At 46.1% G+C, this 14,945-nt stretch overlaps 1 protein-coding gene across 3 annotated transcripts; it reads left to right on the forward strand.

The window, feature by feature from the left end:
* Window positions 1-217: 217 nt before the first annotated feature.
* Window positions 218-13,929, forward strand: irf3 (interferon regulatory factor 3). Of its 3 annotated transcripts, none has more exons than XM_056296835.1 (11): window positions 218-358; window positions 2,278-2,444; window positions 5,924-6,095; window positions 7,455-7,540; window positions 7,651-7,711; window positions 8,196-8,264; window positions 8,535-8,708; window positions 9,839-9,929; window positions 11,230-11,519; window positions 12,663-12,781; window positions 13,126-13,929. In XM_056296835.1, the coding sequence occupies exons 2-11, from the start codon at window positions 2,280-2,282 to the stop codon at window positions 13,237-13,239; spliced, it is 1,341 nt and encodes a 446-aa protein (XP_056152810.1). In that variant the 5' UTR covers window positions 218-358; window positions 2,278-2,279; the 3' UTR covers window positions 13,240-13,929. The 3 variants fall into 3 exon arrangements, with proteins under 3 accessions (XP_056152810.1, XP_056152811.1, XP_056152812.1); XM_056296836.1 differs by having other exon boundaries at window positions 8,199-8,264; XM_056296837.1 differs by lacking the exon at window positions 8,196-8,264.
* Window positions 13,930-14,945: the final 1,016 nt, after the last annotated feature.

Here is a 14,945-nt window from a genome sequence, read left to right on the forward strand (position 1 = left end):
TGAGAAAAACTCGGCATGTGTATGTGAGACATCACGTGTGTATGCGTGCGTGAGACATCACGTGTGTGCGCGTGTGGGTGTTTGTGGGCGGGAGGTCCCAACGCCACCTAGTGGGCGGACCCGCGCAGGGGGGAGGGGGTGTGTCGGCGCGGTGACGTAAGACTTGAAAACCGAAACTTAAGGGAACAGGACTTCCCGAGAAATCCCTCGAAGACCGCACAGACATTGGCGGAATTTCCCGGGTCTGGCCAGGAGACAGCTGGCAGCGTGAGGAGCGGATTCAGATGCAGGCGTTTTCCGCTTCGCTCTCTCATTGACAGCGCAACCGGCGGATGAAGACCGTCCAGTCTCGGCTTTGGTATGACTGAAATGTTTTCTTGAATACTTTCATATCATGTGTTTATATTCTTTGCACCACATGACAGTTGTGAAAACAAACGACGAGAAGATCCAGAAAGCTTTGTCGTTTTGGGTATTGATTTGGGTGGCTGACGGATCGATTCTTGGGCGATCCGTTCTTACGCGTGGCCCTCGTGCGACCTGTTTTCTTGCTCCCCCTTTCAGCCGCTCGTTCGGGTCAAACGAGGACACCACAGTCTATTATAACCGGCAGGGTGACTCAAACCCGTACCCTGACTCACTGCAGACTCGGCCGAAAGGTCCCTACACCCAACAGCAGGATGGGCATTTTTCCTCGTCGTGTTGATTTTAGCCTCGAGTTATTCACCAGATGTATACATTCTATTTATATTCCTACGTCCAAATGTGCACATGTGCATATTATTGATCTGCACCATTGTTGACACTTGAAGTGACATTATTAAGATTTGCTGTAACATTAGTTGATAAGATGTTGGAGTGTGTGTGTGTGTGTGTGTGTGTGTGCCGGGGGGGGGGCGGGTTAATGGACATCTTTCATGTCGACGTGCTGGCACGTCGCCCTTTTCCGAACGAATCTTCCTCGAGCTGGGAGTGAGCCGAGTCTCGAACGACTCGCGTGGTTCGCCGTCGGTTTTATATTTGCACCTCTCTCGTCGTAATGCCCGTATTTTTAACCGCGAGGTATAAACGCAGAGTGGTTTATGAAAACAAGAGAAAAATGAAAGATACAAGAAGTTTGCGTGCGTCCATGCCGGTTATCCAGCGAGGAGGGAATTATTGCAGCCTCGGGGGGGGGGGGGTCCTGGGGGGTCCTGTAGACGCAGGCGTCTCAAAGACCCTGTGGAGAATTTGCATCTCAGCGTTTCGCTTCTCGGCTTACCCTTTGAATTAATGACGCGGGCTGCTGTGGAGAGCCCGTTCAACTCGGTGGAGCCTGAAAGGCCATTTTCTGTCTGTAAGATGAATTTGAGATTAGTGTTGTTTCAAACAAACCAGACGAGGTCGTCCCATTTGGATTCATGCAAGACGGTCAGTGGTGGAGAGCTGCCTGCCTGTCAGCACCCACCTCCAGTGTCCCCAGTGCAAAGGAAGATACTGAGATGGCTTTGGCAGCATCTTGCCCCCCCCCCTCCACCCAATTGCATTTGTGACAACAGCTTATTTACAAACAAAATCACATGGAAGTGTTCATGAAATACAAAAAAATCCTGATCAGCCAGACTTATTAAAATGATATTAGGTGCCATCTCACTTTGAGTACAAATGTCGTGTTTCAACTTCCGTGTATGGGCCCTCGGCAAAGTTCAGCGCTGTTCTTATCGGTTTACTTTCATTTCTGGATTGAATACCAGCCTGCCCGTCTCACAGGGCCGTGTTAATGTGAAATGTCATCAGCAATCGTGTCATCAGATATTTGCTATCGTGGACATTTACCAGATATTCTCTACAGGAAAAGAGATAATTTTACTTGTTTTCTGCAATCCTTTTCTTACCCATTGGCAAGTTTCCCAACATGTAAGAAAGCATTGCACTCAGTCAGCACAGTAAAAATGACGTGTGCCTCACATTAGAATTAAATGGCTTTCTTTATATTAAGAATGAATTGAACGTTAATTGTTCAGATACGCGTGTCCTATCTTTTAATTTCATGGGTTAGTGTGTGTTAGTATTACATGACTGCTCATTACAAATATGTAACCACGAGTATAAAACTACATAGGAGCCACATTGTAATGGAGTGCACTTAAACAGAAAGCAAAATGAGTCAAAGTGTGAAAATCTTCCTTATCTTTGAGTTCTTTGATTTCTCCGCAAAGATAAAGGAAATACAAACCCACACTGACATATCCTTAGTAAATGTGTTCTTTTGTTGTTGTTGGTCTCGTATTGTTGTAGCGATGTCCCAGTCCAAACAACTCCTCATCCCTTGGTTGCGGACTCAGATTGACAGTGGGCGGTACCCTGGTGTCATGTGGACCAATCAGGAGCAGACAGAGTTCTGCATCCCGTGGAAGCATGCGCTGAGACAGGACTCCTCCAGCCTGGATGTGCTCGTCTTTAAGGTAAAATTCATCCAACACTAATTGTCACTCATATCAGGACCACGGGTCACCGTTGGATCATTGTTTTATTATATTTATCTTTCTCCTCTGTCTTCCTTTGACCTCAGACAGATCCCCACCCCTCCCACACACAAAGCGGGCAATACTCTTGATCTGATTTTGACTCGGAATTGCTCCACAGCAAATCTGTCACCCCCCCTACATCTGTCAGACTACTTCTCTATTCAATGTACGGCCTCCTTACTGGAACATCCTCATGTTCCTCCACAAAGGGTCCCCTTCCACCAAAACTTTGGGTCCCTTACACCAACCCAGTTCTCCAATGAGGTCTTGGCTTCCATGCCTCCTCATAATGAATTCTCTTCACTTCCTGTGAACGAGGCAACAGACACACTCTGTTCCTCACTAGCCTCCTCTCTTAACAATCTCTGCCCTCTAGCATCTAAACCTGCTCGTAATGCCCCCCCCCCCCTTAGTCCATGGCTCACTGGGGTCATCAGAGAGCAAAGGGTGGGGCTCAGAGCGGCAGCGAGAACATGGCGTAAAATCAAAGAGTCCATTGACCTCAGTGACTATCGGTGTCTCCTAGCATTATTCTCCTCCAGCTTAAAAACAGCTAAGACCACTTACTGTCAGACAAGATCTGTGGTGCCACTGATACTTGAAAAATGTTTTTTGCTTTTAACTCACTCCTCAATCTGCCTCCTCCAACCTCCCCTCTGCTAAGTCCTGACATGTTCACCTAACACTTTACTGATAAGGCTTCTGCGATCAGTAACCAGTTCTCTGAGCCTGACCAACTCTGTATGCCACTGCCAGCAGCTAACAGTGCCTCACTCACCTCATTCTCCCTCCTGACCAGGGAGGAAGTCTCCAAGCTTCTGCTGGACTCTTGTCCCACTACCTGTCCGTTGGACCTGATACCATCCAATCTCCTACAGACCATTTCCCCCACACCTAACCCCGCAGTCACACACATCATCAACTCCTTGTTTACAACGGGTGTGTTTCCCACTGCATTTAAGCAAACTCTGGTCACCCCACTGTTCAAAAAATCTACACTCAACCCAGTCCAGGTTGAAAACTACAGACTGGTTTCACTCCTACCCTTTCTTTTAAAAATACTTGAGCCCACAGTCTTTCACCAAGTCTCTGAATTCCTTTCTGGGAACAATCTGTATGATCCGAATCAGTCTGGCTTTAAGCTGGGTCACTCTACCGAGACTGCACTTCTGTCGGTAATAGAATCACTGCATTTGACTAGAGCTACTGGTCAGTCCTCAACTTTATTGTTGGTAGATCTGTCAACTGCCTTTGATATGGTTAACCACATGCCTTTGACATGGTTAGCCTCTCCACACTCACTGAGCTTGGTATCTCAGGATCTGCCCTCCACTGGTTCATGTCCTACCTCTCAGGGAAATCTTTTAGAGTATCTTGGAGGGGAGAAGTGTCCAAACCGCACTTGACTTGACTTGACTTATCTACAGGGGTACCTCAAAGGTCAGTGCTTGGTCCCCTCCTCTTCTCAATGTACACCTCCTCACTTGGTACAATCAGCCGCTGCCATAGTTTCTCATACCATTGCTATGCTGACGATACCCAGCTCTTCCTATCATTCCTGCCAGATGACCTCACAGTCACGGCACAGATATCGTCATGCCTTGCTGATATATCTCTGCATGGATGAAAGAACGCCACCTTCAGCGTAACCTATCTAAAACTGAGCTCCTTGTCATCCCAGCCAGTCCATCCTTGCAACAACAGATCAATAGCCAGCTTGGATCAACCCAACTCATGCCCACAAAGTCTGCCCAAAACCTGGGTGTCAAGATTGATGACCAGCTAGCCTTTGAAATTCACGTGGCCTTGATTGCTTGGTCATGCTGATTTGCCCTGTACAACATCTGGAAAATTAGATCCTACCTGTCTGATCATGCAGCATAACTCCTGGTACAGGCTCTTGTTATATCACACATTGACTACTGCAACGTCTTACTGGCAGGTCTCCCTGCATGCACTTTTCAAGCCTCTGCAAATGATCCAGAACGCGGCGACGCGTCTTGTCTTCAACCAACCCAAAACAGCACATGTCACCGCACTGTTCATATCCCTCCACTAGCTCCCAGTTGCTGCCTGCATCAAATTTTAAACCTTAATGCTCGCTTATAAAACAGCAACTAACATGGCTCCTGCCTACCTGAACTCCCTCATTCAGGTCTACACTCGGTCCCACTCACTACGCTGTGCCAATGAAAGGTGACTGGCACTTCCACCACAATGGGGCCCTAAGTCACTAGCCAGACTCTTCTCTTCTGTAGTTCTCCAGTGGTGGAACGAGTTACCAAACTCCATTCGATCCGCTGAGTCCCTCTCCATCTTTAAGAAGAAGCTAAAGACCAAGCTCTTTCTCAAACACCTCCACACCTGATGGTGCTTAAAAAAATAAAAATTTTCTTCTATCTTCTACAGTATGCACCCTATGCATTGCCTTTGTGCACTGCCTGTTGACATCTATGTCGTATAGGTCTTGAACCTGGTATTTTTGACACTTATACTTGCGTTGTTGCCTCCTGACTAAGATCCTTGCTTGTGTTGTATTAACTCTCAGATGTAAGTTGCTTTGGATAAAAGCGTCTGCTAAATGAAATTGTAATTTATTTATTTATTCAAAGAAGAATAAGAAAGAAGAAGGTAGCAACAGGCATGGGAATAAGTCCAAGAATACTGGGATGGCATCCGGCGCTTTACCTGTGCCCCCGTCCATAGGGTTAGTGGTTGTGTCAGGAAGGGCATCCGACATAAAATTTACCAAATCAGTATGCAGATTGACAAGACCATACCGAATCAGTCGAGGCTTCATACCGGAAGGCCCGGGTTAACAACAGCTGCCATTGGTGCTGTGCCCTCACAGGGTACCGATGGAAACTGTAAAATCCGCTGTGGTGACCCCCGAGAAACGGAATAAGCCGAATGAAGAAGAAGATTTATTCAAAGAAGATTGTTGTTGCTGGTCATGTGATTTGATAAAGACGTATAACCACTATGCTAACTGTCTATCCTGTTGGTTGGTTGTGATCACAGAATAGATGCTCTCACACATTTTCCTGTTGTGTCTATTTAAAGTGAATAAAATCCGTTTCCTTAATCTAGTCTTTGTTAGTGAGATAGGATAACTCTTCTCCTGGAGACTCCATCAAACATCCCATAAAGGCCCCACGTGTCCTGAAATGAATTCCTTATCATTACCACATTTACACATAATAATATGAAGACTAGCATTTCACGTCACAGAGCTGTCTTTCTATCTGTTGTACTCTCTGTCTGTGTTTCATACTAACCATCTGAAAAACTGTCTGACCGACTGTCTATCTCAGTTTCCCTGTCTCTCCCGTGACCGTTGTATGTTTGCCCGTCTGTCTGTTGGACTGTCTGTCTGTCTCTCCATCTAACTGACTGTCTGGATCCCTTCCCCGCAGAGCTGGGCTGAGGTCAGCGGGAACGGCAGGGCCCACGGAGACCCCTCAGTCTGGAAGAGGAATTTCCGCAGCGCACTCCGAGCCAAAGGTTTCAAAATGGTCGCAGACAAGAAGAACGATGCCGCTAACCCCCACAAGGTGTTCCGCTGGCCGGAGGAGGCGTCCTCTGGAGGTGAAGAGCGGTCAGGGAATCTGTAGACACTCCTGGTTCTCCTCTCTCCCTCTCTCTCTCTCTCTCCCCCCTCATAGCGAGACTCTCTCCTTCCTGTGGCATCAATCCAGAGCCTCCTTCACATTCGGAGCTTCAAAATGTTAATTTCTCCGACTTGCCGAGGTCTGCACTGGTTTTACGGATCACTATCTAAGCACAACGAGAACTCACTTGAAGCTTCCTGCTGTTTAAGAATAAAGGTGACCACGTTTTCTGCCATCAGGACCCCTAAGCTCCTGTAGAACTTGCCTGAGGAACCGAAGCTAAAGGAATCCATATTATATTTTAAAACTTAGTTTTTTTTAACTTTCTATGTTATTGTTTCTTTTATTATTATATTGTTTTTGCCATCTGTTCTTTCATTCTGTCTTCTCTTTTGATTTGGTGGGTTTTATCTGTTTTTGATAATGGTATTTGATTTCTATTTTGTTGTCAAAGTACTTTGTAACTCTACTTTTAATACGTATTTATTTTGTATTATTAATATAGATGTTGGCAGTAGTAGTATAATTTAGATTGTATGTACGTATACTAGATTTGGGAGAAATGAGTTCACGCTTATGAATACTGACCAAACATTTGTAAAACCCGAGAACACTTCTTAAATATTAACTCTGAAGTTGAATATCGTCCTCCGCTGTTTCCTTCTTTATGCTTTCTATCAACGCCTGTTTCATATCCAAAAGGGATCCAGCGGTGAGCCCATCGTATTTCATGATCAACGCCCGGCAGTAAACTTGCATCTCTAGTGTGTCCGTAGAATCGGAGCTGATTTTTCCAGATCAAAGCGAAAACGCGTGGAGAAATTTTAATGTGAACTGATTTAACGCTGATGATCCTGATCTCACAACACGCTGCACACGTGCCTCCCTTTCATTTGTACCCGTCTGCAGCGCGGCGCACAGTGTGTATTTCAGTGCATAGTTAGGCAGGACAGCAGCCAGCCGTACATTACTAGTGATCTTATCATGAATACAACCAATACAAAATGATATTTTTCTAATTTGCAAAAATTAAAGTGCTGTCCACTGCAGACACGCGACAACAACAGAACAAACCTACTTGAATATATATCTACATGCATGCGTGGACTGAAAAGTTCGCCATTCATCTTTGTTATCAACTTTGTAATGAATGCCAACAGCTGTCGACATGACCATCACTGCCAGTCTTCCACACAGCGTTGGTGAATCCACATCTGGATTTATTTTTTTAACGTTGTTTCATTATCCTTCCACTGACATATCAAATAGCAGAGTCTATGTAAAATACCTCGATACCGTCTGATCCTAAACCAGCTCTTTTCTTTTCCCGTTGAAGGCCATCAATGTGCCGGGTCCCAGGACCAGGAGGACGCAGACCAGTGCCAAGTCCTTCCTTTCCCTGTACAAGAAGCAAGCACGGGGGTGAGTTTACATTTATTTTTATGCTAATAAATTCACAGGGTGTGATATTTGGATATTACGGTGGGGTTTGGGGTAAACTGACATCCGGCTGTCTACGTCTGATGTCTCAGAGCCAGGACTTCCCCGGCCATGATGACTTCTTTTATCTGCCAGAGGGCGCTGTGTTTACAGGTGACACATATGCACTTTTATTTTTTATTTATTAGTTGTTTTGTTGTTTTTTTTAAAGAACCTCAGTAGAATATCAAAGAACACCAAAGTGGTTATCATTGCAACGGCAAAAAAAAAAAAGAGGAAGAAACATTAAATGGCGGATATTAAATAAGGGAAATTGATGTACACCCAACAATCAAAATACACAAAAACCTGTCATACAAACATCCTACAAAGTCCACGCCATCATCAGGTTTTTGATGCAGTTTCTCTCAAAATGATCCTTAACAACTTTATACTTCTCCACAATATTTCCCTACATTCCTCCTCTGTCCCTACGTCAAGTTTACCATATCTTTGAGGGAGAATTGATTTTTGAATGTCATCAGAAATGGTATATTGTTGAGATCATTTGAAAAGTGGCACTATGTCTTCCTTTGTTCCTGGTAGTACTCGTGAAAACGACACTATAAACCATTCATGAGTTTCGCTTTCTCACCAGCAGGGGGCGGCGCGGAGCCGGATATTTTGGAACAGTGCCTGCTGGGACTTAACATTGAAGCTCCAATAGGTCGGTTCATCAACACTGCGTCTAGCTCAGATTCAGTTCATAGTGCTACAAAGTGGTCCAGTTGCGTAAAACAACCCAAATACTAAAATGCAGGGGGAAAAAAAAAACTCAAAAGAAAACGTTTAAATGGAAGGTTTTCCAAAAGGTGAATAAAAACAAACACAAAAAAGGAGCGATAACACATCAGCGATAGAAAAATGACGAGATGTACTTGCGTGTAAATCTTCAGGATTGCGGCTTTAACTTCGCGTGTCTTCAACTGTTCTTCAGAGGGCGTCGTTCTCCCCGTCTGTGAGCTGCCTCTGGAGTACCCGCAAGACATGATTGGCGGCGCTGCGTTACCGGAGCAACCAGCGGATGGAGCCGTGGGAGTGGCTTGTGAGCAACAGATGGTGGAGCAGTTCATGGATAACATGTCCAGGACCATGGTCGGAGAGCAGTTCAGTGAGTTTATCAAAAATTTGTTCTTTTACTTGCTTGGTGTAAGTTGATACCAGGAATTTGATGCGTCGTTCGCTGACTCTGTTCACCTCCTCACCTCACCCGGGTCGTCCGCCAGGACGCCCCAAACTCTGTTCAAACAATAGTCGAACAGCACATTTTGCACATTGAAATACAATGCAGTGTAGATAAACAGGTGATGAACCTTAACATAGTAGTGAAGGAAATATAAAAGAGTGATGAAACTGAATGACTCAAGACAAAATAAAATCATTTAAACTGAAACAGACAAGAGCCCATACTGCAGGGGTGCCCAACTCCAGGCCTCGAGGGCCGCAGTGTCTGCGGGGATTTGTTGCAACCATGCACTACACCACCTGATGTAAGTAATTAGCTCACCTCTTGGACCAAGGAGGGAAAGGAATTAATTAAATCAGGTGGTATAGTGCATGGTTGCAACAAATACCTGCAGACACTGTGGCCCTCAAGGCCTGGAGTTGGGCACCCCTGCCATACTGGATCAACAGTAGATTCACAGATAATGGACAAAAAAAAAAGAAGTCGTTACCTTGGGCTGAAGGACGATTAAAAAGTTGTGTTTTGAACAAATGTCTGGAAGTTTCTGTTGAAGTGGCTGTCCAGCTGCAATTAGAAACACTTCCACAGTAACACAAAGCAAATACCATGATACAAAAACAAAACAAAACAAATGAAAAGACGAAGGCAGTATCGGGAAAATGTCAGATATGATACAGATACACAAAGCAAAAAAGTGATATAAATGTCTGCATAAGGTTGGTGTTTTATGGTCGCTGGGGCGAGTCCGGGGTGTTGTTTCTTGTCGCTTGCTTTAAAATCTGTATGAATGTGAATATCTGGATCTTATGTGCGTCTTGGAGTCACACGACATCACATGACTCCAAGATCAGCCAATAGCAAATTGCATTTGCAGTAGCATGGTTTAACCATTAGGTAGCGCTCTCTACACAAGCTTGGGTATGGGGTCTCATTAGGTGGTTCTTGCCATGCTTGGCGCTGCCCTTGCTTGAGTTTGTGCGCCCTCCCAAACAAACAAAAACAAGCCTGAACACGGCCACTAGTACTAATAATAATGGGTCTCCTTGTGTTGTCAGAAACGCAGTTCCGGGTGCTGGTTTTCTATCGAGGGGTGAAGGTTTCGGAGCAGCTGGTCAGCAACGAGGCCGGCCTGCGACTCGTCTACAGGTAACATCAGCGGAAACGTCACAAGCGAAAGTGGACAAGGACAATAAATGAGTGCAAGACGCTTTCTTATCAGTAAGCAGCAGCGTTGGAGGAGGGACTGCAGACTGTCTGCTCAGTGGCAGTCTTTTGTACACACCATCCAGACTGTCTGCATTTCCAGAGACTTAATCACTCTGCTGAAACACACACACACACTTAGAAAATAGACAACTACACCATTCTTTTCTATTCTGCCAGGTTGTTCGATACCTTAAAGCTGAAATCCACGGTCTCCCTGATCTGTCTGTCCTCTGGCAGTAAGACCTACTAACAAGGTGTAGCAGCCATTGTGGCCGGTGTGCCGTCAGCTCAGTAGTAAACAGTTCCTACCCTTGTAAAAATGGATCCTGGGGGGACGTCCGGGTAGTGTAGCGGTCTATACCGTTGCCTACCAACAGGGGCACCGCCAGTTCGATTCCCCGTGTTACTTCTTGCTTGGTCGGGCGTCCCCACAGAATTGGCCGTGTCTGCGGGTGGGAAGCCGGATGTGGGTATGTGTCCTGGTTGCTGCACTAGCGCCTCCTCTGGTTGGTCGGGGCACCTGTTCGGCGGGGAGGGGGAACTGGGGTGAATAGGCGTGATCCTCCCACGCGCTACGTCCCCCTGGTGAAACTCCTCACTGTCTGGTGAAAAGAAGCGGCTGGTGACTCCACATGTATGGGAGGAGGTATGTGGTAGTCTGCAGCCCTCCCCGGATCAGCGGAGGGGGTGGAGCAATGACTGGGATGGCTTGGAAGAGTGGGGTAATTGGACGGGTACAATTGGGGAGGAAAATGGATCCTGGGACCAAAGCTGACACTCACGTTTTACAGACTACATCAAACTACATGGGAACACTGTTGTCGTGTCATACTGGTTGTAGAATTGGTAGATCAGCGGTCACACAGAAGCATCTCCACATCATCATGTCTCAGTCCTTCTTTCTATTTGAGTAGGAACGTGTTTCCCGCTGCACCAGCGTTCGTCCTACCCAGTAAAAAAAAAGACCAGCAGTGTATGGATGATTGTCTTCAACCCTGGTAAAGATGCCAGTTAGTCTCATGAAATCCAACTTCATGGATGGATGAAATAACTATTTATCAGTGGGGAAAATCGTGGCTATCAGCTTTAAAACTAATGTATTCTGATTTTTGAAACATGTTATTATATTTTTATCAGTAGAGGGCAATGACACTTTCAGCTTCATCTCAGTAACTATATAGCTGGGCACCATCTAACTACCCCCCCCTCCCCCAAAACAATCATGTTGTGTTGTCATAAGGCCTGACCTCACCCAGCCCGTGTTGGATCCCCAGTCCAATTTATCCCTGGTTCCTCTGCCGAGCCCGGGAGCCATGTTGGACAAGACCCAGGCCAACCTCACACAGCGCATCCTGGACAAGCTGGGCGGAGGCCTGGAGGTGGGGGTGGCAGGGTCCGGCATCTACAGCCAGCGGCTGGGCGAGAGCCACGCCTTCTGGAGCCTCTGCAAGTTCGACAGGAGCAAACAACCACAGGAAGTTGCCAAACGGGAGTCCCAAATGCTCTTCCAGTTTAAGGACTTTGTGAGAGGTGAGAGACAGCAGGGGGCGCTAATGAGGGGTCCCTGATTTAAGCTCCTGTGGAAACCAGAAATCTGCGTTTGAGATTCAGCCTCAGGTGCAGACAGAGTGGCATTACACCTAAGAGCCTGCAAATGACAGGGTGTAGTTTATTGAGACAGTGTGTGTAGTTTATTGAGACAGTGTGTGTAGTTCATGGAGACAGGGTGTGTAGTTCATGGAGACGGGGTGCAGTTTATGGAGACGGGGTGCAGTTTATGGAGACAAGGCGTAGTTTATTGAGACAGGGAGTGTAGTTTATGGAGACAGAGTATGTGTAGTTCACAGAGACAGGGGGTGTAGTTTATGGAGACGGGGTGTAGTTTATGGAAACGGTGTAGTTCATGGAGACAGGGTGTGTAGTCATGGAGACGGGGTGTAGTTTATGGAGACGGGGTGCAGTTTATGGAGACAAGGCGTAGTTTATTGAGACAGGGAGTGTAGTTTATGGAGACAGTATGTGTAGTTCACAGAGACGGGGTGTAGTTTATGGAAACGGTGTAGTTCATGGAGACAGGGTGTGTAGTTCATGGAGACAGGGTGTGTAGTTCATGGAGACGGGGTGCAGTTTATGGAGACGGGGTGCAGTTTATGGAGACAAGGCGTAGTTTATTGAGACAGGGAGTGTAGTTTATGGAGACAGAGTATGTGTAGTTCACAGAGACAGGGGGTGTAGTTTATGGAGACGGGGTGTAGTTTATGGAAACGGTGTAGTTCATGGAGACAGGGTGTGTAGTCATGGAGACGGGGTGTAGTTTATGGAGACGGGGTGCAGTTTATGGAGACAAGGCGTAGTTTATTGAGACAGGGAGTGTAGTTTATGGAGACAGTATGTGTAGTTCACAGAGACGGGGTGTAGTTTATGGAAACGGTGTAGTTCATGGAGACAGGGTGTGTAGTTCATGGAGACAGGGTGTGTAGTTCATGGAGACGAGGTGTAGTTTATGGAGACGGGGTGCAGTTTATTGAGACAGGGAGTGTAGTTTATGAAGACAGAGGATGTGTAGTTCACGGAGACGGGGTGTAGTTCACGGAGACGGGGTGTAGTTTATGGAGACGGTGCTAATGCGTGCTCAGTGTGTTGGGTATCACATTTCTGTGTGTGTCCGTGCAGGAATCCTGGCTTTCATCAGTGGAAACGAGAGTCCTCCCTGCTCGCTGTTCTTCTGTCTCGGGGAGAAGTGGCCCGACCCGGACCAGCGGCCCTGGGAGAAGAAACTAGTCACCGTGGAGGTGAGTAAGAACCTTCTAGTGAGCCGTCTAGACATCATTTGAAAAACCTAATTTTAAAAAATGTACTGTAGTAAATCTATAAATGGAGATCACATTTTGATAAGTAGCTTGAATGTTTGTAAATACTGAGGCCAATATATATATATTTTTTTTTTTGTGCACAGAAATGTGAAACTTTTCAACAAATTATAAATATTCCCAGGTTTTCTGCTGTTCTCCAGGGTTTGTAAGAGTCCATTGCTCAGTTTCCTGGTACAGATGCTGCGCCCTCGCCTTTCTGTTCCTCCTGCTCCTCCCGTCACATTTAACCTCTGACACCCCCCCCCCATGCTTCTCCCTCCCAGGTGGTCTTAACATCCCTGGAGATTCTCAAGAGCATTGCTGTGAGTGGTGGCGCCTCCTCCCTGCAGTCGGTGGAACTGCAGATGTCCCTGGAGGAGATGATGGAGTTGTGCTGAAGTCTGAGCTGACTCTAGATGTGTGATGACAGGTTTACTGAAAGCCCTCACACGGACGCCAAAATTACACACACACCCCCCACCCCAACCCCCACACACTTAAACCTGGCATTAATTCACAACAGTGCTCATCACTGGATTCAGCATCAAAGAATAGAGGGAACGAATTAAGAATATAACACACGGCTAAAACAGCAACAAAATGTGTGAAGACTTTTTGATTTTTAGACACAAAGTGTTGTAACACAAAAGGAATAACATCCATCCATCCATCCATTATCCAAACCACTTATTGCCGTCATTCACCATGAAGATGGGAAGAGTAATATTAGCCGTATGTTATCATTGCAACTTCAAAAAAAAAACAAAATACAACACTACAGTCCAGAGACTGCTCAGTTTACTACCAAACACCTAACAGTCAGTGAAATCCGTGTAAATATAACTGACACGGACATGACATGTTCTGTTAAAGGTACAATCCGCATTTGATCCGCACAGCGGCAGTCCGCCCCGCTTCTGCCGTTGTCCTGGTCGGCCGTCGGAAACGTTTCGTTTCTTTACTTGTAAAGGAGAAAAATCAGCCGGTACCGTGTTGCTTTTGCTCCCTTTTAAAGCCTTTCATCTGTCTCCCTTTTTAAAAAAAAAAACCAAATACACAATGTTTACCCGAGATGTGGAGGTGGAAAAACCCGGTCCGGAAAGTAAAAACCCTAACCGTGTCTTTACTCCACCCATGTACTAAACCATCAGATTGCACTGGCTAGTTTCCCAAGTCAGCTGGTTTAATACATGGATGGAGTAAAGACCCGGTTAGGGTTTTTACTCTCTGGACCGGGTTTTTACAGATGTGTTGTGCGCCGTTGTTAGCGGTTTGGGTTGTCGTAGCACGCTGCGTAGCCACGGCGGCGTGCGGCGTTAACGACTGTGCCTGTAACTGTTGATTTGCTTTGACAAGGAAACCGAACTGGACTGTACAGTACGATTATTTATTGATATGCTTTATTTGTTTTGGTCTAAGCGAAGCCACTGGTCGCCCTGAACTGGAAAACGAGAAGATGTAGCCCTATGATGGGTTAAAATAAGCCATATTGAACTGGAAGGAGAAAATAAGATAAACATCGAGAGAGTTTTACAACATATTATGAAACCTGTGTCTGTGTGTGTTGGTTTTTTAATGCTGACACTGAAAAGAGGTTATGCAAGAAACTGAGATTGGATGAAACCATAAAGCATCTGAAAAGTGATCTGTGTGGTCTGTGTGAGGGCACGGGATGAAATATTGGAAATTGTTTTATGGGTCATATTCGATCGTATGTTACATATGATACTTCTGGGAGTAGTATTCTGTATTTGTAAATACTCAAAAAATACTTTGCAGCTAAGCTCAGGCATGTGATGGAAGAGGGGCGGTCCTGTTTCTAGCCACAGGCCATTGGTCTGCGTCGTGGTGAGGATGAGGATGGTCCGAAGACAGTCAGCCACCGAATCACACGAGATGGCGTGGCGTGGATGCTGATGGACCGCTACCGTGCGTTCGCTTCAGGCTTACAATGGAAGGCTGACGCAACAACCAACCGTACACGTCTATTCTCCAGCGCCGTCTTAAATGATGTCGTTTGTCGTCTCTCTGTCAAACCCTACCTCGCTCGGCTAACGGGACAACAGACCTGGACATCTGTCTCTATGCGTGCTCAGTAGTCCAG

Source organism: Lampris incognitus, chromosome 17 (genome assembly GCF_029633865.1).
Source record: "Lampris incognitus isolate fLamInc1 chromosome 17, fLamInc1.hap2, whole genome shotgun sequence".
NCBI classification, from domain to species: domain Eukaryota; kingdom Metazoa; phylum Chordata; class Actinopteri; order Lampriformes; family Lampridae; genus Lampris; species Lampris incognitus.

Coding starts and splice junctions, on each gene's coding strand:
- irf3 (XM_056296835.1), top strand. CDS start 2,280: ATGTCCCAGTCCAAACAACTCCTCATCCCTTGGTTGCGGACTCAGATT. Junction 2,445..5,923: donor TGGATGTGCTCGTCTTTAAG/GTAAAATTCATC, acceptor CCTTCCCCGCAG/AGCTGGGCTGAGGTCAGCGG. Junction 7,541..7,650: donor TACAAGAAGCAAGCACGGGG/GTGAGTTTACAT, acceptor CTGATGTCTCAG/AGCCAGGACTTCCCCGGCCA.